The 22,935-nt window shown below is 51.0% G+C and overlaps 8 protein-coding genes and 1 non-coding gene across 9 annotated transcripts; 5 read left to right on the top strand and 4 right to left on the bottom strand.

Annotated features, from left to right (window-relative positions):
- Positions 1-72: 72 nt before the first annotated feature.
- Positions 73-1,089, bottom strand: P174DRAFT_444921 (oxidoreductase, short chain dehydrogenase/reductase family). Its single transcript, XM_024828206.1, has 2 exons — positions 538-1,089; positions 73-472 (listed from the first exon to the last, which is right to left on the bottom strand). Exons 1-2 carry the CDS (start codon positions 922-924, stop codon positions 194-196), a joined length of 666 nt encoding a protein of 221 aa, XP_024679792.1. The 5' UTR covers positions 925-1,089; the 3' UTR covers positions 73-193.
- Positions 1,090-1,347: 258 nt separating this feature from the next.
- Positions 1,348-1,946, bottom strand: P174DRAFT_434252 (uncharacterized protein; the record flags this gene model as incomplete). Its single annotated transcript, XM_024825860.1, has 3 exons — positions 1,348-1,419; positions 1,455-1,677; positions 1,846-1,946. The coding sequence occupies 3 exons, from the start codon at positions 1,944-1,946 to the stop codon at positions 1,348-1,350; spliced, it is 396 nt and encodes a 131-aa protein (XP_024679791.1).
- Positions 1,947-2,588: 642 nt separating this feature from the next.
- Positions 2,589-2,660, bottom strand: P174DRAFT_t146. The gene has a single exon. It is a non-coding gene; the product is annotated as a tRNA-Met (tRNA).
- A 1,554-nt stretch (positions 2,661-4,214) lies between these two features.
- On the top strand, positions 4,215-5,251 carry eglD (putative endoglucanase; the record flags this gene model as incomplete). The annotated part of the gene is made up of 2 exons (XM_024832135.1): positions 4,215-4,965; positions 5,013-5,251. 2 exons carry the CDS (start codon positions 4,215-4,217, stop codon positions 5,249-5,251), a joined length of 990 nt encoding a protein of 329 aa, XP_024679790.1.
- Positions 5,252-6,564: 1,313 nt separating this feature from the next.
- P174DRAFT_495584 (uncharacterized protein) lies at positions 6,565-7,522 on the top strand (the record flags this gene model as incomplete). The annotated part of the gene is made up of 1 exon (XM_024830871.1): positions 6,565-7,522. The coding sequence occupies one exon, from the start codon at positions 6,565-6,567 to the stop codon at positions 7,450-7,452; it is 888 nt and encodes a 295-aa protein (XP_024679789.1). The 3' UTR covers positions 7,453-7,522.
- A 296-nt stretch (positions 7,523-7,818) lies between these two features.
- Positions 7,819-11,867, top strand: P174DRAFT_515109 (uncharacterized protein). The gene is made up of 3 exons (XM_024832134.1): positions 7,819-8,081; positions 8,126-8,878; positions 10,802-11,867. Exons 1-3 carry the CDS (start codon positions 7,920-7,922, stop codon positions 11,762-11,764), a joined length of 1,878 nt encoding a protein of 625 aa, XP_024679788.1. The 5' UTR covers positions 7,819-7,919; the 3' UTR covers positions 11,765-11,867.
- Positions 11,868-12,243: 376 nt separating this feature from the next.
- P174DRAFT_515108 (putative MFS transporter) lies at positions 12,244-13,983 on the top strand. The gene is made up of 4 exons (XM_024832133.1): positions 12,244-12,809; positions 12,836-13,015; positions 13,065-13,298; positions 13,351-13,983. The coding sequence occupies exons 1-4, from the start codon at positions 12,250-12,252 to the stop codon at positions 13,889-13,891; spliced, it is 1,515 nt and encodes a 504-aa protein (XP_024679787.1). The 5' UTR covers positions 12,244-12,249; the 3' UTR covers positions 13,892-13,983.
- A 1,468-nt stretch (positions 13,984-15,451) lies between these two features.
- Positions 15,452-15,910, bottom strand: P174DRAFT_434245 (uncharacterized protein; the record flags this gene model as incomplete). Its single annotated transcript, XM_024825859.1, has 1 exon — positions 15,452-15,910. One exon carries the CDS (start codon positions 15,908-15,910, stop codon positions 15,452-15,454), a length of 459 nt encoding a protein of 152 aa, XP_024679786.1.
- Positions 15,911-18,874: 2,964 nt separating this feature from the next.
- On the top strand, positions 18,875-22,249 carry P174DRAFT_506716 (putative UDP-glucose,sterol transferase; the record flags this gene model as incomplete). The annotated part of the gene is made up of 4 exons (XM_024831325.1): positions 18,875-19,229; positions 19,284-21,766; positions 21,829-21,967; positions 22,014-22,249. The coding sequence occupies exons 1-4, from the start codon at positions 19,094-19,096 to the stop codon at positions 22,247-22,249; spliced, it is 2,994 nt and encodes a 997-aa protein (XP_024679785.1). The 5' UTR covers positions 18,875-19,093.
- Positions 22,250-22,935: the final 686 nt, after the last annotated feature.

The raw sequence follows: 22,935 nt of genomic DNA, 5'->3' as shown, positions 1-22,935 counted from the left end.
CAACATACTATCTACCCTACTAAGGACAGACTGATATCTCAGAACCTAGAAAGTGATTCACGTGAAGAAACATGCTGATACACCTTGGTACTAAACTGGAAAACCCCGTCTCGTTGAATTTACCAACAAATGCACGAATACCTGTTGCAATACCCTCTACCTCAAGCATACGCCCTACATAATACCAGAATAATCACATCAGCAAAGACCCCGAATTCGTGCTCACACAGCTCCCCGTCGCATTGGTATCCTTCATCAAATAAACATACGCCTCCGCCACCTCCTCCACAGTTCCCACCTTCCCCAGCGTCGTCTTCTTCGCCAACATCTCCGCCACCTCATCCGGAAACAGCCCCGTCTTCACCGGACCAGGACTAACGAAATTCACCCGCAGGGGCTTCATATCCAACGCCAAACCGGGCACCATCCCGTGTAGCCCAGCCGCATACCCCGCAACAACAGCCCAATCCGGCTGCGGGCGATCCCCGACCACGCCCCGGTCAGGATCAGCGACGAGGTATACCCCGGCTTCAGGACCCGCAGGGCAAGTTTTGCAACGAGCAGCGGGACATCGAAGCGGATGTGTCCAGCTTTCTGGATGAACTGGAGATCGAGGTCCTTGAGCGGTCTGACGGCTAGTGCGTCCCCGGCGGTGTAGACGATGTGGTCACAGGACCCGGTTTCCTCGAAGAGTTTGACGAGGCGTTGCTCGACGTCCGGGAGGGAGAGATCGCAAGTGTGACCGATTACTTGCCCCTCGGGGTACTTTTCCTTCAGAGAGGAGACGGCCTGAGTGATGCGGGAGGCGTTGGAGGAGGAGATGTGCACGATGGCGCCTTCGGAGAGACACTTGTCGGCGACGCCGTAGCCGATGCCGGAGCTGCCGCCGAAAATGACGACTGTGGAGTTTTTGATGGAGGGCATTTTCGTCTTTATTAGTACTAAGAACAAGGTGTTTGACTGCTAATGATGTCGCGGTGGGAGAATAATATACCGGCAGATCATTATAGCCGGATTTAATGCGGAGATAAATAGTGTGGATCTCCCGGAGTTTTGATGTACTTATTGCCGGCTCTTCCGGCATTTGCCAAAGGTAGAAGGATGACAAATGGACAATATTCTACCAAGGACTTCTATGATTGTATCCACCTCGAAAACCGAGTGATATGTCCGTAATTCCTACCCAAATACCGCTCAGCCAAGACCAACGACATTGCAGATCGCTCAGGGAACATTGCCCTCTGTCAGCCACAATAGTCACAGTGCATGATGGCGGCAGATATATATGGTGTTCTTCCCGTAACCTGCTCGCATGGTCCTAGACTCAGCTCCGCATAGCAAAACATCTCAATCAGGCAATAAGAGACCAATCACCGCAGGTCCCATACTCTCCAGCTTGCCATGCAAAGCGCCGATGTCCTGGTCGGACGTCAAGAAGGATTGGGCGAACTCACAACCCTAAGTTTTGAGTCAGACGGAGAGTATCTGCTCAGGAGAGTACCGGATGGCCCCGACATCTGCCTAAAGTCCCCAATCGCGAACCCTTGGTAGGAACCGTCGAAGACGGTAAAGAGCTTCTTTACCTTGACTAGGTCCGATACCTCGATCAACTTGCATTTTGTAAGGTCTGTGCCGTAGGCATTTGCACGCATGCTTGGAGTGCCGATGACGCGTTCGCTTCGACCGTAGTGTCGAGGAAGTAGAGCATGGCCTCACTGTCGCCAGGTCGATCAGTGAGGTGAACAGGTGTGCCGTAGATATTCATGATCGGAGCGGGAAAGACAGTCTATCGCCTGCTGCTGTTAATTCTAAATCCACATGCTCGAACTCGAGAAGATCACTTACATCTCACGCATGGCAGGACCCACGGCTGTCCCTCGCGTCGCGATAAGCAGCAGCAACCAAGAGGCTTTCATTAGATTGCTGGCCGCATCAAAAGCTGGCATTAATCTAAAGGGATTATCAGGATAGAGTCCCAAGAACCGCGGGACCGTATGGCCCGTCTTGTCTTCCAGGAGTTGGGACCGACGGTTTGGCAGTACTCTGCGGATTCTGAGCGAACCAGTGCTGAGTTGTCGTAGAAGATCGCAATATATCCTATCAATGGGGATATTGACACTGTATTGGAATGCCCTCATTCAAGTGTTATGATTGAGGTGCGAAGCATAACAATCATGGTATAAGTACTTAGAGGAAGCTTTGTACAGTGTCGGCGTCTGGATGTTATCCCGATATGGCAATCGAGCTGCGACCGGCACGATGCATGGGACTGACTAACAAGGTGATCTCGCCATTGTCGATATGATGAACCAGAGTTAGGTTTGGTTACCTTTTTGAAAAGTTGCTTTCATCATTCATTGTCTGAGACGCTTCTTTTGTGACATGCGAAAAGCGGAAGCGAGTGCAGAGTAGTCCTCTCCTCACCGAGATAGATCCTGATCGCTTAAAGTAAGGAAGGTTGGGGGGCCATTGCAGTGGGAATCGAGCCAATCAATTTGCGCAGTAGCCAGAGACTAAACAAAAAGAGAATAGAGTGGATTAAAAACGAAACCAACCAAAAGAAAAAGAAAAAGAAAAAAGAAATCAGATAGCATGTCCTGGTTTCGATCCAGGGACCTCCGGGTTATGAGCCCGGCGCTCTTCCCCTGAGCTAACATGCTGTTGTTGAATTTCAGACATTCTTTTTGCTTTATCAACCAGCACAATACAGTTGCCCGTATGCTACAATCAATTACCCCAATTTAGCAGGATAAATGAATTAACAGTAGCTGGGAGAGAAAGAAAGAAATCAGGAAATATTCTACATCGTAATGAATTATGGGTGAACCGACCAGGTATAGGTAAATAAACCCAGCTATATATTTGACCATGATTTCTGTGCCGTCTTCGACGAAGTCAACATATATATTTATAGAAGGATGATTCCACTACGACTCAGACAACCGCTCGTTCCTGATTAATGCACCCACCGCGAGGTCGACGCTTGGTCACATTCAGGCAAAGTTAACTAATGATCCCTGAGAAGCTAAACCAGCCTGCCAGGAACAATCTGGTATGCTCCTAGTAATGAACGATGGCGACTAAATTACCCCTATTAATATACTATCGCAAATTGGTGATCCATATAGGCAGTTGAATGATAAAAACCCGAGGCAACTCGGGCTATTGATATTAAAGAGACCCATAGGCCGTAATCCTGGGAAATTAGGATTCAGGAACCATATTAATATTCTGGAAACATGAGTCGTCGAGCGGCCCTTATTATGCCCACCAGACGGCACCTGGCTCGTTCAATCAACTCGTATATAGAGGAGAGCTATACGAATGACTGAGGACGACCCTTCGGAAGTTTCTTACGGATACTTCTATGTAGATGCCTATGCAGGGTTTGTTTCATTATCCATAGCCCATTCGTCCACCCGATTCTAGGCCGCGGGTAGGGAGGTGGCTCGGGCTGTAGTGACGCTGTATCGATCGGATGGAAGAGCCCAGAATGGTAGAAAAAGGTCCCTTAATATCCCTAGAACCAGGGGAACAAGTGAGACAGTGCAGCTAGAAGCTCGCGGTTCGTTGTTAGCATCGGAGGATATTCCGGAAACGCAAAGTGACGACACCACAGTGAGACAACACAGTATAAGTTAATATATTTCGAAATGACCAAGCAGAAGTGCTGGACTACATGACTCTGCCCACCCCACAGGTCGGACAGTGCCATGTTGGGAGCATGGCCGCTTATTGGGCGGCAAAGATGGATCTCGTACTTTACGGTCGACGGGAGTAGGGTTATTGGTACATGAGTAAGACCCCGTGGCCCATTCGGGGGGCACCCGGTTCATTTAGCCGACAGGACACCGCGCTGGTCAATGGCAAACAGGATAGATCGAAAATACTAGTCAGACAGTGAAACATATAGATGAAAACCCCTGCTTGGCACCGTTGGTGACAGGGAAGCCAAGGGACCCCTATGTCTTGGCAGGGACCCGTTCATCTCCTGTGGCCCCATCGGTCTGACTAGACCATTGATGCTATCGCCAGCACTTCGTACTCTAACCAGCGTTGATATATAAACCCTTCTCCCCCCATTCATCCTGTTTTCTCCAAGCCTGGACTGCTCAGCATTCATCTCTCCTTAGATTATCTGCATTCTTTCGTTTTTCCTCTCTCTTTCTCTCCTTCATTTCAGTCATTCATTACATTTCAAACAATCTTTCAAAATGAAGTCGACCTTCGGATTGCTCGCTCTGGCAGCGGCAGCTAAGCTCGTCAGCGCCCACGCCACTGTCCACGCCGTCTGGATCAACGACGTGGACCAGGGCGCGGGAAACTCCGCTAGCGGATACATTCGCTCTCCCCCCAACAACAGCCCTCTCACTGATGTTACCTCCGCCGATATGTCTTGCAACGTCAACGGCAAGAACCCCGTTGCTAAGACCCTCTCCGTCAAGGCCGGTGACAAGGTCACCTTCGAGTGGCACCACGACTCTCGTACTGCCTCCGACGACATCATCGCTTCCTCCCATATGGGTCCTGTCATGGTCTACATGGCTCCCACCGAGAAGGGAACAGCTGGCAACGGCTGGGTCAAGATCGCCGAGGAGGGCTACTCGAACGGCAAATGGGCGGTTGCTAACCTGATCGCCAACAAGGGCAAGCACTCGATCACCGTTCCCGATGTCCCCGCCGGCGAGTACCTGCTCCGTCCTGAGATCATCGCCCTGCACGAGGGTAACCGCCAAGGTGGCGCCCAGTTCTACATGGAGTGTGTCCAGGTCAAGGTCACCTCTGCCGGCACCAAGACCCTTCCTGCCGGTGTTTCCATCCCCGGTGCCTACAAGGCCACTGACCCCGGCGTTCTCTTCGATATGTACAACTCCTTCACCAGCTATCCCATTCCTGGCCCTGCTGTCTGGGACGGCTCTTCCTCCGGCTCTTCCGGCTCTAGCCCTGCTAAGACTGCCCCGCTGCGTCCGTGACCACTGCTCCCACCAAGCAGGGCTCCGCCGACACACCAGCCTCTCCCACCACATTGGTTACTGCCGCCAAGCCCACCACCACTGCTGCTCCCGCTGCTACCGCTGCTCCTCCTGCCAACTCTGGCTCCAACTCTGGCTCCAGCTCCGGAAGCGCCAGCGGCTCTGTCAAGGTGTACCAGCAGTGCGGTGGCAAGAACTACTCCGGTGCCACGAGCTGCGAGGCTGGTCTCGTCTGCAAGCAGTGGAACCCTTACTACCACCAGTGCCTCAAGGCTTAAACATATCATGTCGAGTTGCATTGGGCCTGACCGTCTACCATTCATATCCTGTATTTAATACGCTCCCGACGATTGACGGAGTCGTGAGTTATTCTAGCTAGAATATTGTGCGCAGGCGCTGGCATCAAATGGGAGTTATTATTATCTTTTCGAAATCAGAATTGCACAAAGTAAAAGCCCCCCTCGTAATCTAGTGTAAAATCTCGTCTGTGCATACTTTTGTGCTGGCATATAGTACAACTGCCCCGTAGCCGCCGCCGTCGTTTCAAAACGGTTTTATCCACACACTAAGGGTTAGATGCTTGACTTGAACCAGAAACTTTCGGCTCAATCCGAAACTCTTATGTCTTATCATGTCTTACTTTGATACGCTAATTTTCCGAATAGGCTAAATGAAGCGGAATTAAGCGAGAGGGTTCAGGGTCTAGATGAGGCTGTACTGGGTAGAGGGCTTCGTGCCCGGGATTTTCCAGCAGAAGGTCGATTTCTTATCTCTATTGTTGTATCGACTGTAAGGTCTACCCATCAGCTATTAAATCACAGCTGGAGGGCTAGGACAGATCATTTCTTACTTGACACGAACTGGCTACTGACTCCCAGGAGATATTATTTGGCATCGCTGTGGTTGTAGTGCGATAGCTGCAGCACCCTATTCAGTGACTTGTGACACTGTCCCAGTCAGTTTGCTGACGGCATTCTCTTAATGTTAATGGTACAGCTTGTCTAATGCGCTCTAGGTCATGGTAAACCCCAGCTCAATACAGGGTAGGGCCTATGGAATGGGTTGGAGACTGCTCGAATCGACATCCTATACTTTCGATGAGGGAATTAGACAAACTCCAGATCGAGCAGGCTTTTATTGCATACCACTGAGCTGGCATTATCTTTAACTTGGCATCTCAAAGTTAAAGCATGACCATAATAGGCGAACAAGATCCTGCGTCATTATATGTCAGCAATGATCACTGTGAGTCTGCGTGAGAAAATTCCCAACTCGTTATTCACTTAATCCTGCTGAGTCAACAAATCTTTTAAGTTATAGGTTATACTCTATCGGAATTTCCCGAAAGATGAGCTCACATTCACGCTCTTTGCCTCTGTTATTATCTGATGGCTGACCCAGAACCCAGGGCAAACTCCGGTTGCAACCCGTGGTTCTCAGCAACTCGCTACCTTTATGTGTATAAAGGTGACGTAGATGCGCGTCCTACTTCCTTGAAATAGGAACATTCTGTTCTACGAGAATTGACCAGACACTGTTGTTGTCCGTTTCCGAAGCTACCCATTAAGCAAATCGTTCTCGTTGGAGCGACATGGCTACATCAACCATGGCATTCCAAACCTCGACTCGCGATATACAGATGGTCGACTCCATCGGTTCTCTGCAGAAATTACTCAACGAGCTCGATTACAACTCGCATAAGCCCGCCGCTCTGTTCTTCGACGTCCAGACCTTAAATCCAGGAGAAGACGGCTCAATCTCAATCATCTCTCTCTTCATACGGCCCATCAAAAAGGTCTTCCTGATAGACGTGCTGAAGCTAGGCGACGACGCATTTACGACTACCAGTCTCGCCGACAACTCGCTCAAGCTCCTGCTTGAATCTTCCGCCGCGTCAAAGATCTTATTCGACGTCGGAAACGCCTCTGCCGCGCTGTTCAAGCACCACGGAATCCGCCTGAATGGAATCAAAGACCTCCAGGTCATGCAATTCGCGACTCAATATCCGCGCGCCCAGTATGCTCAGGCTGCAAGCTTGGAGACGTGCGTCGAGAAAGACGCGCGCATTCCTCCAAGATCACTCGCGCTGCGGAAGCATGTGCATAGAACTGTGAATCAACTGCGTGATCCAGCAAAGGGAGGAAGCGATGCTGTGTTTAAAGAACGGCCTCTCAGAAAGACAATCCTCGATTATCACTTGCAGAACGTTCTGATCTTACCATGGTTGTGGGTCGTTTACTGCGAGACTCTCTGCAAGCCGAACAATGCCCTCTGGCGGAGCATGGTGTTTCACACGGTTCGGGACAGGATCAGAGAATCAATGGAGCCTGCTTTTGCCGATGGAGCTGATACCAAAAACTGGGGCTGGACTAGGGAGTTCATTGAGACTAGCAAGCGTGGATGGAACGAGGATATACTTCTTGAGCTCGAGGGAATTCCTATGGTGGACCGCTGCTGGCTTGATCCCGACTTTTTCTGAACTGTCGTGGTGGTCGCCTATCTTGATTTCGGGACATTTGCGTGTTTTGTCTTGCTTGGTGATGTGGAAGGCTATTTGCTAATACCCGAATGAGTCACTTGGATGTCTAGCAGCTTACAATATTCGGGAATAGATGAAAGAACATAATCAAACATAACTGGGTGCCCCGACACAGACTGCGTTGCAATCATCCGTGTCCTCTCACAGTATGTTAATATAGATCTACACTATAATTGGTCCATCTGGATAGCCTGCAAAACATGCAAACGATGAAAACAATCATTATTAACCTGCGGAGGAATAGTTGCCATGGTCTCCGAAAGATATCTCCTTGACCTTAGCGTATTGATTATATGCTGATTAAGCGGTTAAGCCGCGAGAAGCTCATATAGCCTCGCAGATATCCAAACCGAGATAATTCCCAGACATCAGAAGGATCATCAAACCCTTCCTCCCTATCATCGAAAATGGGCTCAATCGAAACCCACGAAACACTCGCTGGCTTCAACTTGATCCAGACACACTATAAACAGATCGGAGACCACGCCATTCGCGCCGACTTTATCATCCCCCAGTCAACATTCACAGGAAAACGCCCAGTAATCGTCCGCTTCCACGGCGGAGGCCTGGTAAGCCTTCCACCCCCTTCTTGGACTTGCACTAACATGATCAGATAACTGGCGACTCCCTCCTAATGGACTGGTTCCCCATCTGGCTACTCGAGCTCGCCAAAAAGCACGACGCAGTCATCATAAGCCCAAACTACCGGCTCCTCCCTGAATCAACCAGCCCAGAGATCTTCTCCGACATTGAAGATTTCTGGACCTGGCTGCACTCAGCTGCCGTCACAGAACTGCTCGCGACATCTTCCACACCAACACAGCTCGACCTGGACCGGATCCTAACGGCCGGAGACTCCGCAGGCGGATTACTCAGTATCTGCGTTGGACTGGCACACGCAGACGAGATCCGCGCGACGACAGCTACGTATCCGTGCGTCAACATGGCGTCGGAGTACTTCCGCACACCTACGAGCTCTGAGCCCTTACCGGATGTGCCTGCGTCCACGGTGGATGAGTACCTAACTCAAATGGACAGAAGCGCAATTCGCTCGTCGGCCTTTCTACCGGATCGATTCGATCTGATGGTAGCGGCTATATACTACGGTGGTTTGGGACAATTCTACGAATATGGCGCGGAGGACGCGCCGCGGGAACTGCGGTATCCGCTTGAGTGGCTTGATCGGCCGGATGTGAAGATCCCGCGGGGAGGTATTGCGATTATGCATGGGTTGCAGGATGCGATTGTGCCGGTGCAGCACAGTGAGAAGTTTGTTGCGAAGGCGCGGGAGGTCACGAAGGGGAAAACTGGTGGCGACAAGATTGTTTTGACGCTGCGAGAGGGAGATCATGGGTTTGATGTTGAGGTGCCGCTTGAGGAGGAGTGGTTATCGAGTCATCTTAAGGTGGCTGTTGAGGCATGGCTGGACTAGAAGCCAAGAGCAGATTGTCAAGTTAAGTAAATTGACATATAATTGTACAGGTGAACGTTGTGTCTGGCTTTCGACGCAGTGTCCCAGATATACTTGAATCATATCCGGCTGTACATAAATTACATGACATGAGATTCCGAACATGGAGTACCACTGTCGGTAGCCACTGTTGGTAGCGTACAAGGTTGAACATACGAAACCATACTCTCAAGCTTTGCGCACCTTCTGAATCGAATGTAGCAAGTCACTTTTCTCCTTGAAGGATGAGCCCAGTGCTGCAATCTCCTTGGCGGCCATGCCCCTTCTGACTTCTGCCGCCTTCGCAAGCCCATTTCACCACGAAAGCCAACAAGGGCAGCAGACAGAGCCATGACAGCACTGTTTGGATCATCCACCAAGCTGTACACACCAAACGCAGTGTCCCCCGCGGCTCCAGTTAGCAGAATGATACGCCCGATGGTGGCAAACCCCACTGCGGGCACAATCATCAAGAAAGCCATAACAAAACTGAGGATACTCGCCTTTTTCTCGGCGTCTTCAATGTCATCTGCTGCCTTGAGGATCTTCTCCACTGACTCAACCGCGAACTCAGTCATGAAGAAGGGCAGCTCAGAGGTTTCAAAGAAAATGAAAGACTCGAAGAAAGAAGCAAGAGCTTCTCGGACCCTTTGATTAACAAGCATCGAACAAATGCTCTAGCCGCCTTCGACACAGCTACGTATATCCGCCAATTGAATTTCCCGAATGGGTTTGCGGAATACCTCGAAAAACAAGGAGTGAAGGTGATCCCAAAAGCCGAACCTTGGCCAGGCAGTGCCCCCGAAACGAGAGAATTCATAGACGACGGACGTACTCAAAAGGAAAATCCACAACATAACATTCTAGCACTGTTTTGGGAATTCAAGGCGCATGATGAGATTCATTGGCCGGTGGTGGAAGCAATGCAGGCTGGCAAACGGACACTTGACTGCGTGTGAGCGTTCTTGGTTACCTTTCTCTCTCCATCAAAGCCTTTCCTACGGAGCTTTGATTGTTCGACACAGGAGATTTGCGGAAGGAATCACTAAATTAACGCATAATAAACGTGGATAAGATGGGTAGCGGGGCTATACTCCGTAGGCCAAGGACCCCTTCCCTGTAAGGTTACAATCGAAGCGAGCCTGGCTATATTAATCTTAAGGCTGCTCCTCTTCCGCCGCTCCCTGGTGTACCAAGTTATTTTCTTATCTTTTTTTTTTTTTCCCTCTGTCTATATTATTCATCATGGGCCTTCCCTCCAGTGACAGTCTCTCAAACAAAAAATACAACGAAGAGGATTGCCTTCTTGCTGTACGTGGTCAACAAATCCCGAAAGCCCTGGGAGAAGACATTACTCAGCTATGTGTCGTGCGTGGCATTCGATACCATCCAGGCTTTGCCACCGAAATTCGTGGGCTATTGCCCAAATTCACCCGTGCACTGAACGCCAGAGACATCATGAGCGATAAGATTCCTGAGATGAGCGAAGCAGACGAGTTCCCTTACTGCATCTGGTACCCAGAGACAGCCAAGGAGGAAACCTACCGAGCTCTTGCCACCCGCTATCCGCAGATGAAATATCTCGTCGGGCGAGCATGTGCTGTAGCGGGTTATGTAAACCTTTTCAAAGAGTTGGATCTCCTTCCCGAAGCGCACATTGCAGAAGAGACGCGAGAGAACAAACAGTGGGAGATCTACGAAGCCATCATGGCGGCAGATCGACGCTACAATGCTATGGACGACTACACGAGGACTGTATTTCCCGCACCAGTCCCGGGGTACCTCAACGCAGACACTGCAGTACGATCCTACCTGGATATCAAGACAAAATTCGCAAAGCCGCCCGACCCGGACCAAGAGTGGAGTATTTTTGATATTGTGGATATACGAGACCGTGGCATTTTTGACATCACAGAAGACGATCGGATTGACGAGTTCACATCGGAGCCGCCCCTGCGAGACGACGACATGACCCACCTGCTATACACGCCGCTGCCTGCCGATTTGCCGACGATTAACAAGGACCTTTTGATCCTCATGGCAGCATACTACGGTAATATTGAACGGTACGCCCGCCTGCGTCGACCGAATACGTGGCTAGTAGGCGAACTAAGTTGTGTGGTGCGCGGCATCTACCACAACACCATGTTCGCCAAATGGTGGACTCTTCAACCCGGAAGAGAGCCATATCAGATTGAGCAAGCGATCAATGCGCGCTTCATCATGAACAATGACCTTTCTCGCATTACACCAGAAACCAGATGCCTCCCATACTGCATCTGGTACCCTTCCTTTCCCCATGTCACGACTTGCAAAGAGCTCGTGCGGCGCGTGCCGTCCATGAAACCGGCTGTGGCGAGAGTCTGCATTCTAAGAGATTACAGCGAGTACTGGGACGAGCTTGATGCCGATCCGGATTCGAACCTGATGGTTGACGCTCGCCAAAGTCCGAATCCAAAGTACCTCCGCGATCTCGAAGCAAGAATTCCAGAACGCGGGTGCCGCGATCTCACAAACAGGCAGCACTACTGCATTCGACCTCATGCGGCTCTGTTTGAATACACAACGACTTTCCTCTATCACAACGTCTGGGACAATCCGGATGTGTACTACGAAGCTGGCGTGCCTTACAATGGGAGATTTGCCTGCATGGCGCATGTCGAGCTGAGCGTCTGTGTGTCAGAGGAACTGAAGAAGACAGCTATTGAGCATATAAGGGAAAACGGAGGGCCTTTCTGCCTGGAGGAGTATTACAACTCTTTGGGGGTGATTAGACATTCTACTGGATCCACTGAGTCCTAGAAAGACACGTTTGACCTCAGGGTCATTAACTAGCGGTAGTGGTCGAGAATGGCGGATCCTGGGAATTGATAACTGCATGTACAATTGGGGACTTCTATTTGAGCATTAACCTTAACAATCTGCTGAGCTAAACTCACAACATCTCATGCTGGTAATCTATAGTCCGCTGAGTGGATCTGGCTCGGCTATCAGAGCAAATCTCCGAGCTCGGGCTCACGAACCATGAAGCCGGAGGGGGCGACACCGGAGGAATACATTTCTATTGCCTAATATCCCCAGTTTTAGACTTTTAGCGTGCCCTAGCGTCGCGTGGCATGTCTCTTAGTCTCACTCTCGCTCCCCCTAATAGAAAGAAAAAATGTACTCCCTAGGGCGTAGTCTAGCCCTCTGAGTCATATATGATCTAAGCTATAACTATTAACTAGGTCCTATCTAAATAAACCGCCTTGAATCTGAACGGTAGCAATACTTCGGCAGTCAGCAACATGTCTAGCACCACGACTGCAACGATTACACCCGCCAACTCTCTCGTATTGGAAGCGACGAATTCTCGGTCCCCAGAAAATGACCGGCCAAAGTCCCCAGAACCGCAGCTCCGAAAGGTCGTTGTGCTCAGCCAGCTTTTTGCGGTGACTCTAACAGCCAGCGTGATCAATGGGCTCGTCATTGTCGGTCTGCCAACTATCACCAAGGATCTCCAACTTCCCCCTTCTCTATCCTTCTGGCCTTCATCGGTGAATAGCCTCGCGACCGCCTCCACCCTTCTCTTTGCGGGGTCCCTGGCAGACACTGTGGGTCCACGATGGGTCGAACTCGTGGGTTCCTTTGCCAGTGGCGCATTGATGATCGGTCAAGGTCTGGCTCGCACCGGGCAGGAGCTGGTGGTTTTGAGGGCACTCCAGGGTGTCGGTCTCGCAATGCACTTGGCCTCTTCGATCTCCATCGTGACGCAGCTTCTGCCTCCAGGAAGAAGTCGCAATGTCGCTTTCTCGTGCTTGGGGGTTAGCCAACCCCTTGGATTCTCTTTGGGCCTGGTGGTCGGGGCGTCCTGGTTGATACTATCGGCTGGAGGTCGGGGTGGTTCCTTTCTGGCGGTATCACGCTCGTATTCTCAGTTGCCGGTCTCTGGGCTTTGCCTCGGAGTAAGAGCACGCAGTACTCAGATCTTCTTCACAACATCAGGACTAAAATCGACTGGGTTGGTGCTGGACTGGCCTCCGCATTCATGGCATTGCTCTGTTATCTCCTGGCGTACGTGCATCCTGCCCATGGCATCGTTCGAAGGCTAACCGAAGGGTAGTATTCTAAGCGCCGACCCCTCACGGATCAAATCTGCCGGTAGCATGGTCTTTCTATGTCTGGCTGCCCTTGCGCTTCCGTCGTTTATCGGCTGGGTCCACTACCAAGTCAAGAGGAACAAGCCAGCTCTCATTCCCAATGCACTGTGGAAGAACATCGCCTTTTCCAGCATCTGCGCGTCTCTCGCCATCTCAACAACAGTCGTCAATTCAATGGAGCTCTTTGCCAGCTTATTGTAAGCCTTCCCCTCCGCCACCCCTGTGGGCCCTCTCATTAACCTGGCCCAGCTTCCAAGAAGTCCAAGGCCTCTCGGCGCTGGACGCCTCCGTCCGCATCCTCCCCAGCCTCATCGTCGGCGTCCTCCTGAACCTCGTCATCGGCGTCTTCGTGCACAAAGTGCCCGCGTTCTGGATCGCAACGGTCACCTCCCTCCTCTGCGCCGGTTCCCCCTTACTCATGGCCGTTATCCAGCCGTCCTGGCCTTACTGGGGCAATGCCTTCGTCGCGCAGCTCCTGCAGGCGGTCAGCTTCAACGCTCTATACACCATCGGCCTAATCATTATTACGAATAGTTTCCCAGATGACACGCAGGCCCTAGCGGGTGCCGTCTTCAACACGGCCGCGCAGTTCGGGAGTGCCCTGGGACTGGCCATTCTGCAGGTTATCTCAACCGTCGTGACGGAGGAGTCTGGCGCTGATGAGACCGGTGCGCTGATGGCTGGCTACCGCGCCAGTTTCTGGACTATGTTTGGGTTCATGATTCTTTGTACCCTTGTCGGGTACTTTGGGCTGAGGAAGGCGGGTAAGGTCGGCTTGAAACGGGATTGAGGGCCTGTAGCCCTTCAAAGCCATCTGCGGTACATATCGCTTACTGGAACCAACGGCAATGCCCTACATCTGGTTGTGTTGGCTGCGGCGATATTGTGAGGGACATGCCGTGGCTGGGCTAGGACATGTCTTCCGCTCAAAAGCATTGTGGCGTTCTTGAGATACGACATAAATATAGATGAACTGTATATAGAGTCTGCATATAGAATGAGATATAAATATGAACTTCAGTTGCAGCCTTTCAAGCGACTTTAAACCTCTCTGTATGCATGTATATATTTATCCAGTTTACCCACTAAGATGCGCAGTCCCAGTCCTCTAATGGCACTTAATGAAGGATGACTTACAAAATACAAGTTGATCATCGTCTGCTCGCCATTAGTGCCCCGAATGTAGACAAGTCTATCGGTACAAATTAAACCGAAGAGCAGGGACCCTCTGGGTCAGATGGTGCAACTATTTAGGAGGAGGAAAGATCTCCCCGTGGGGAGCGGTCCAGCACAGTCTGGGGGCTTAGGCGCAGAAATCCCCAAGTCCTTGTTGGTTGGCAAACACCACATCGAGACGAGGTTCGGTGGTTCAGTTAACAACCATCCAGTCCAGTAAGCATAGACGGTCCTACAGCGGAGCCTTAGTGAGGGGAATACTGTCTGGGCAGTACAACATAGCCACCGAACTGCCGAACCAAGCCGAAAGCCACAGGTAGTCGTATTAAGGTATTCGTCCCTGTTCGTACTCGTATATTAGCTGTAACTGCTAGTCAGGTACGGAGATTCGGTGTACATTAGAAGCGTTCTTGACTATTAAGTAGTGACCATTTGATTACGTTGTCCCAACGTAGTTCTATGCGATGCATTTCGTCATTTGAAGAAACCGACTTGGCAAGTGTTCTGCTCTCTGTTCATCATGGTGTTAGGTCGATTTAATAACAAGGTCGTCCCAATCCTCGACATCCTTGATTCTTCACCCGTTCTTGGACTTAACTAGCATGCTGAGTGCCTTACTACAAGACTTTGATGAGCTCGTTGGCTAGTCGGTCCTTTTCCTATACCCCCAAGCATCAAATATCTTTTACCTCCCCTCTGGAAGGTCTCCTCATTTTACAGTGAGAGGAAATAATCAATTGACATAAGCAGGCTTGCATATCACCATGAATGACATTAAAAAAAGAAGGGTTGAAAAGAACGAAAGAACAAAAGGACGTCATCAACAGTCAATTTGTACACACAAAAAAAGCTTATAAAGCAAAGAATCACGAGCATTATTCAGGCTAGTCATTACATCCCAGCATGGCTTTGTGACCTCGAGACTAAATGTCGTTGCAGCATATGTGCATCGCGTCTGTCCTTCCTGCTGAAAAGCCTAGAGCACCCCTGAACGAGACAGCAGTACGAGCGCGGCGCGATATGCATAGACTCGACATGACGAGAGAGGTCCGCCTTTCTGTTGAACGGTTTTTTGTAGGTACATCCCTCCCACTTGCACACGAGGCGGGCGTTTTCGGCTGGTAGCCTATGAGCGAGAGTAGTCAGCGGCGGTACCTTTGATAGGCCGGGGAACCTACGTTTTGCCTGTAATTTGGCAAACGCCGTTCTGGGTTACAGACTGAGGAGGATAGGATTGATTTATCAAAGGTGGGATTGAGTCTCCCTGCTCGCCGTGGTCATTGATATGGCCTTGCGATTGGCGAGGACGTCGGTCCACAATATGTTGATCGCCCCGTAGCTGGTTCTCAAATGGCTCTGCCCCTGGATTAAGCGAGAGTAGATCCGAAGTAAATCCTGGTTGAGACACTGAAGGCACTGGCATTTGCCAATCAGATTGCGAAGCTGTGTCAAGTCCAAAGTCTTGCAATGGACATGTGGTAGTTGTTCGATCGACTGCAATGGCCAGTGATTCGTCCTGAACTGGGTAATAGAGAGCGAAGTCTGTAGTCTGATTAAAACAGCCGGTATTAACATTGAAAGAATATACATCATCTGGTGCGCTTCTGTAGAAGGAAAGTACAGGACTGGACATCCTGGCAGCTGAGAACGGAAACAAGAGCTATAATCTCTTTGAAATAAAAGTAGAATTGATGGTCTATACGGAGAAATAAAACATGAGCAGTCGGGAGAGGTGAAATGGGCGATTTAAGTAATTTGAGTAGTTTGAGCCTTGAGCTTACCTTGGAAAAGTCAAGACGAGATAAGGGATTTCTTTTTCCTGGAAGCAATGGGTTCCTACAGCCACAAGTGGTATGCATGGGGCAACCATGCGCCGCTGAGCCGTCCTTGCTAGGCAAAAGAGTAGCTGTTGCTAGTTCTTCTTTATCCCAGCCAAAGTCGCCTTGAGCAGACACGCACTAACATTTCTCTGTGGATTTGGAAGCATGCTACTAATACGACAGGTTTGTATGGCTTCTTCTCATAGATCAATTTTGCTAGTAAAGGTATCTCGGGACAGGGCCAGCCTCGAACAGTCCGGGCAGCTTCAACTCCTTAAGACAGAGCTCTACTATAGCCGTAATTACTTTCTATACATCGTATCAGCTACGATTGCAGCCAAACAGACACTAATGCTTTCTTGGCCACATTAGGGTTAGTTATATATGATTTAGGGCAATCTTTACAACACATACTGCTGGGCCATTACTGATTGAATCATTTGGCTTGGCAGCTGAAAGATTAATTAAATATTAGAGCCAACATTGCTGCAGTAACTCAAATATCCTAAGAAAAATTATTTACCACGTAGTCATTCAATTGTTTCTTACAGTGAGTTCCAGGATCATCATCTGGTGCATACCCCTGCTACATAATGCGTACAGCCACCCAGGCCACTAGTAAGCAATTTAAGGTGTAGGCATGCTTGGTGAAGTTCTACTATGGTTGGGGCTTATTCAATCATGACGCCCCACTGATCAAAGATACATGCTCTTAGTGAAGATGCAAGGACTTCTTGGACCGGCATATATGCTATATCTAAACTAGTACTAGTTCTGGTCTGATGTGGGCTAACTTACCTCAGCTGCTCCTGAATTCAACCCATAATGGGTTAGACCTGCTCCTGAAATCGACCCATAATGGGTTAGGCCTGCTCCTGAAATCGACCCATAATGGGTTAGGTCTGCTCCTGAAATCAACCCATCATGGGCCAGACCTGCTCCTAAAATCGACCCATAATGGGTTAGGCCTGCTCCTGAAATCGACCCATAATGGGTTAGGTCTGCTCCTGAAATCAACCCATCATGGGCCAGACCTGCTCCTAAAATCGACCCATAATGGGTTAGGCCTGCTCCTGAAATCGACCCATAATGGGTTAGGCCTGCTTCTAAAGTCAACGATTAGCCATTGCACTTAATCTAAAGTAGCACAGATCTTCATCCAAGATTTATGTGGGCTGGACGCATGTTTGCTTAGCCCACTCACTAAGACCTGACAGGGCTAGCTTGACGTCCAATCACAGCCCCCAGCCAAGACAGTAAGACAAATACAACCTGAGTACAGGCCATACTTGACGGCGAATCTTGCCAAACGTTGTGCAGAACTTGGTGGTATTAAGAGGAATCAGCCAGGAGGATGTGGAAAGCCGGTGTGATGCCTACGGCTTAGAATAGGGTTCCTTTTAGATCATTTTGCTTTGTATTGGCGGTTATCGCGATTGTATACAAGTTATTTACTTGGCAGTGAATATCAAATAAGAGTATTCTCCTCGAGTGAACAACAACTCATGGACTCTGATCTCAAGAGGCTTAGATATAGAGGCGTTAAGCGATTCTTTCCCAGGTGTACCTGTCACAATGAAGCTATCTAAGTAGTACATGAGTGGAATAGTTTACCTGCAAATCGCGCCGCCGTAGTTCCCCTCCATCGCCCCTCCATCTTCCGTCTTACCTGCATATTCGCCTCCATCTTACTGTTCCTCCGATCTTTCCTGCCGATCTCTCAGGCGGGGCCTCACCTACCCTGCTGCCTGGGGTCTCCAGAAAACGCGTGGATTGGCTGACCAGTTGACGCATGCAGCAGACAGGGCAAAGCAAAAGCATCCTTCGCCTTGGTCCCTTGCTTTTCCGTTCCGTCTGATCTTTTTGCTCGTTTTCTCTTCTGCCCCTTCCGATATCGGCCTGTATCTTGTACGTTGCCCATTGATCATGTGCCCGCTTCTGGAATAATAAATTATCTGAAATGGATCCCACAAAAAGACAGTCTCGGCATACCTGTGCATTTGTTGATTTGGTGTGTATATTTTGCAGTAACCTCCCTCTCTGGGACACCAGACACATATAGGTACTATGTCAGCCTCCCTCCCTCAATACCTAAGATACGACAAGCCTCAGTTCTGATCGCCAAACATGGACATCGTTGGACACGGAAGGCGCCCGAAACTTCTTCGTAAGCCTTCCTAAATCCGACAAGCCATCGAAGCGAGGATCCTTCTGACAGCCAAAGCACGCACTCAAGCACGTAGACCAGCAGCATAAAGGCCATTAACAAGCGACGCCGATCGACGCGTCCACTCAATGAAGTGCATCAGAAAGCCCTCATCCGAGACCCATAGGGACTCGGAGATCTGCTAACTCGGGAAACCATCTTCCGGCGTGTGGCTGTCCTTGATATTGATGAAGCTGAGGACACGGGCTGGTTCGGTATGTGCTAGCATCACTGCCGGGAGGCAGCCCATTGAGTGGCCGATGAGATGGAACTGATTTATCCCATAGCGCGTCAGTGCGGCCTGCGCGGTAGAGAGGTTGAGGGTTTCATATTTGCCTTATGATGATACAGCGCGGATTGCTGATAAGACATGGATAATAAGAACGAGAACTCCAAAGGCGGCGAGTATCTAGATTGACCTTGATCGAAATGATCGACACGACGGGATCGGTGTACATCGGCCAAATGTAGTCACTCCGAGGCCGAACCGGTTATGCCGGAAGAGCAGGATCATCATATCATAGCTTATTTCAGATCATCCAGCACCTTTAAATGAAGGTATACAAACCAATAACGATGAAGACTTACTGATGTCGCGATGCCGAGGTTGCTCCTTCTGACCCACGGCAAAGTTTAACGGGCCATGACATCATCGGGTGAGGCCACCGCATCAGGACACTCCAGAAATTTATATCTCAAGAGTCAAGATACCAGTTGCGCTTTACTCTCTCATGAAGTTTCTCAGTTACCTAGTCCTTAAACCTGGGATTTTGTTTCCACCCAGGACACGATGCCTCCGCAACAACCCACTGGTGGCATCACGACGGCCGACTGGCCGCAAGAGGCCCTCAGCGACCCGGCCTCGGCGGACCGGCGTCGCACACCCATGATGGACCATGGGATGAACACGGGGGTGCGGGTGACGGGTATGGCTGCTGTATTCAGCGGATAAATGGCAAAGCTGATGTGATTTGCTGCAGACGACGGACGCCTGGATATCAAGTTCCGCGGCCGAAAATCCAGCCTCACGAACCTCCTCAAACACCTGGAAAAGTCACACAAACCAACCCCGGAAGACGTACGACGAGCATCCCTTCCCCTGCCTTCCATCGAGAAACCCGCACCCTTCCCACTCCGCCTCAACATCGTTATCCAAGTCGTCGGATCGCGCGGCGACGTACAGCCCTTCGTCGCACTCGGCATGGCCCTCAAAGAACGGGGCCACCGCGTCCGACTCGCGACGCATTTAGCTTTTCGCGACTTCGTACAGGACCACGGCCTGGAATTCTTCAACATTGGTGGCGATCCCGCCGAGCTCATGGCGTTCATGGTGAAGAACCCCGGTCTGCTGCCGGGGATGAAAACGCTGCGCAGCGGGGCGATCCGGCGCCGGCGGAGGGAAATGGCGGCAATATTCTCTGGCTGCTGGCGATCGTGCTTCGAGACAGGCGATGGAACGGGACTGCACCATGTCCCCGAGGATCCGTGGAGCGAGACGGTGGACTACCGGCAGCAGCCGTTCGTGGCGGACGCGATTATCGCCAACCCGCCGAGCTTTGCGCATATCAGCTGTGCGGAGAAATTGGGCGTACCGTTGACTCTCATGTTTACGATGCCCTGGACGCCCACGCAGGCCTTTCCGCATCCGCTGGCCAACGTGCGTCCGACGCGTACGAAGCGCTCCGTCGCGAATTTCGCCTCGTATGCGATTGTCGAGATGATGCTTTATGAGGGATTGGGAGATCTGCTTAATAAGTTCCGCAAGCGGGAGTTAGGACTTGATCCGTTGGACGCCATTCGCGCGCCGGGTATTGCTCAGAAGCTTCGCATTCCGTTCACTTATCTCTGGTGGGTAGCCTCGATTTTGTTTGTGAATTTAAATACTGACAAATACCAGGTCACCTGCTCTGCTCCCCAAACCAGTCGACTGGCTAACCAATGTCGACATCTGCGGCTTCAGCATGCTCCCTGCTCCAAGCAGCTACACGCCGCCCGACGATCTAGTCAAGTTCCTACAAGACGGCCCCCACCCATCTATGTCGGGTTCGGCTCCATCGTCGTCGATAACCCAACAAAACTAACCAAGATCGTCTTCGAGGCGATCGTTAAAACCGGCCAGCGCGCACTGGTCAACAAAGGCTGGGGCAACATCGGCGCAGGGGAAGCCGAAATTCCCAAGAACGTGTTCATGGTCGGCAGCTGTCCCCACGACTGGCTGTTCAAGCACGTCTCGTGCGTGGTCCATCACGGCGGAGCAGGAACCACAGCAGCCGGGCTTGCGCTCGGCCGACCGACCATCGTCATCCCCTTCTTCGGCGACCAGCCCTTCTGGGGCTCGATAGTGTACCGAGCCGGTGCAGGCCCGGCGCCCATCCCATATAAACAGCTGAACGTGGAGAAGCTCGCCGACGCGATCAACAAGGCACTCGGGCCGGAGATGCAAGAGAAGGCAGGCGAGATCGGGGCGATGATGCGACAGGAGAATGGCGTCAAGTGCGCCGTGGCCAGTTTCCACCGGCACTTGGACCTGGAGACGCTGCGCTGCTCGATCTGTCCGCAGCGTCCGGCGGTATGGTGGGTGCGCCACTCGCACATCAGGCTGAGCACGTTTGCAGCGGCTGTGCTCGTCGAGGCGGGCTTCCTCAAGCCGCAGAATGTCGTCCTTTACCGGTCGAAAGAATACGATACGAACCGCGACCCTCGGGGTCCCCTCTCTGCGGGCGCAGAGGTGCTCTACGGCATCATGTCGGATTTTGTGATGGTGCTCGCAACGGCGCCGGTGGACCTTGCCGAGGCGATCTCGCGCCATCACCATTACCACAAGAAGCATGGGTGGCGTCATAGTCACGACGAGGAGATCACCTGTGACTGTGAGGCACGGATAGGGAGGAGTATGAAGTTAATGGACGGCATCCCCCCGGAAGACCGGGTGCGGTCGCAGCTGGGCGCGGTGGCGAGTATGCGGCGATCGTCGTCCGCTTCTCCGATCTCGAGTCCGTCTGGTGATGCAGAGGAAGAAGAGGAAGAAGAGGACGAAGACGATGAGGAGGAGCAAGTTGATGGTGAAACTACGAGTTTTGTCTCTGCTCCCGATCGGATATCCAGGGATAGCGGGCCAGGACCACGAAGTCGAATATCCGACCAGTCCACGATCCAATCAGATTCTACAGACACGCATGTCGAGAGCGACGAGGACGGTGGTGAACTGGATCTGGAGAGGACGATCAGCCGACGGGCGACAAGGGAGGCGCGGGGAGGTATACATGTGGTGCTAGCGGAGACTGGCTATCACGGCAAACGGTTTGGCAAGCGACTGTTGAACTGGGCGATTACGATCCCTACCGACGTGACCCTGAGTCTGTCCAAGGGCTTCCACAATGCGCCGAAGCTGTACCACGACAGGACGGTGGCCAAAACCCCGACGGTGATGGGTGTGCGGAGCGGGTTTCGAGCCGCTGGAAAGGTTGATACTAACATTTGATCCCTCTTCCGTCAAGGTTAACGGAAAGCTAATGATGCAAATAGGAATTCACCCAGGAATTCTACCAAGGAATCACCGGCCTCGTCACACAGCCAGCACAAGGTCTGGAGAGATCCGGCCCAACCGGTCTTGTGAAAGGCATCGGCAAAGGTCTCGGGGGAGTCATCCTCAAGCCCGCAGCAGGTTTGACCACCTTTCTTTCTTGATTACTTCGTACTGATGATATTAGGATTCTGGGGCCTAGCAGGGTATCCCCTCGACGGCCTCCACAAGAGCCTGCGCAACTCCCTATCCAAAAGCAAAATCAAGGAGATTCTGTCCTCACGAATACAGCAGGGGATTGATGAGATGTGCGCGTCTTCCGCTGATGAGCGCGCCATGGTGGTGCGGCGGTGGAAAGAGTTGCAGAACTCGCATGAGGCGAGAGAGAATGGAGGTGAGAATGGGAACGGTCATGCTGAATGATACCCGTACCCCCTGTGGGGTTGTATAATAATTCCGTTTCATGATTGATATGACATATGAGCACGGCGATTTCAGGGTCATGGTTCATAGCGATTTATTTGATCTCCATCAACGCCTATATCAAAGTGATTTAAGTATAGAACCGCGCAGGAATCACCATCAGAGGCTACACGTCGCACCTACACATAATACGGTTAATTTCCGTCAGCAACAGATATATTATTCTTTCACCGACATTGGACTACGATGGAATCCCTCAAGGTGCTTGAACAGAGTCTTTCAGCAGAATTGGACTGTCGAACTCGATGCCTAAACCTCGGAATTGTACGGATAATGGCAGAACCTCGGACTTAAGGCAAGCGAGGCCCCTATCAAGTAGCGGATACTGATGAAACATTTCCGAAGCCCCAATAACCATGCCTGCCCCGTAATTAGTTATGAATACTTTGGCTGGTGGAATTGGAATTGCCGACAGCGCCAATAAGGACAATCCCACCGAGTCAAGACTGACAAGCTATGGCAAGCTATGACAAGCTAAAGAGAAGCCCCACTCTAGTATATATTAAGCAATTAAACAGTTCATTTCAGTCCTCCATGCAAGCAAGTGGTTCTCCGTTGAGTTTGTGGCTTTTGTGTTCCTGAAGCAATCTGAAACAGCCGTTATGCAAGCTAATGGCATCCGTGAT

Source organism: Aspergillus novofumigatus (genome assembly GCF_002847465.1).
Source record: "Aspergillus novofumigatus IBT 16806 chromosome Unknown P174scaffold_7, whole genome shotgun sequence".
NCBI classification, from domain to species: domain Eukaryota; kingdom Fungi; phylum Ascomycota; class Eurotiomycetes; order Eurotiales; family Aspergillaceae; genus Aspergillus; species Aspergillus novofumigatus.
Note: the sequence above shows the minus strand (reverse complement) of the source record. Positions and strands in the feature narration are given on the sequence as shown.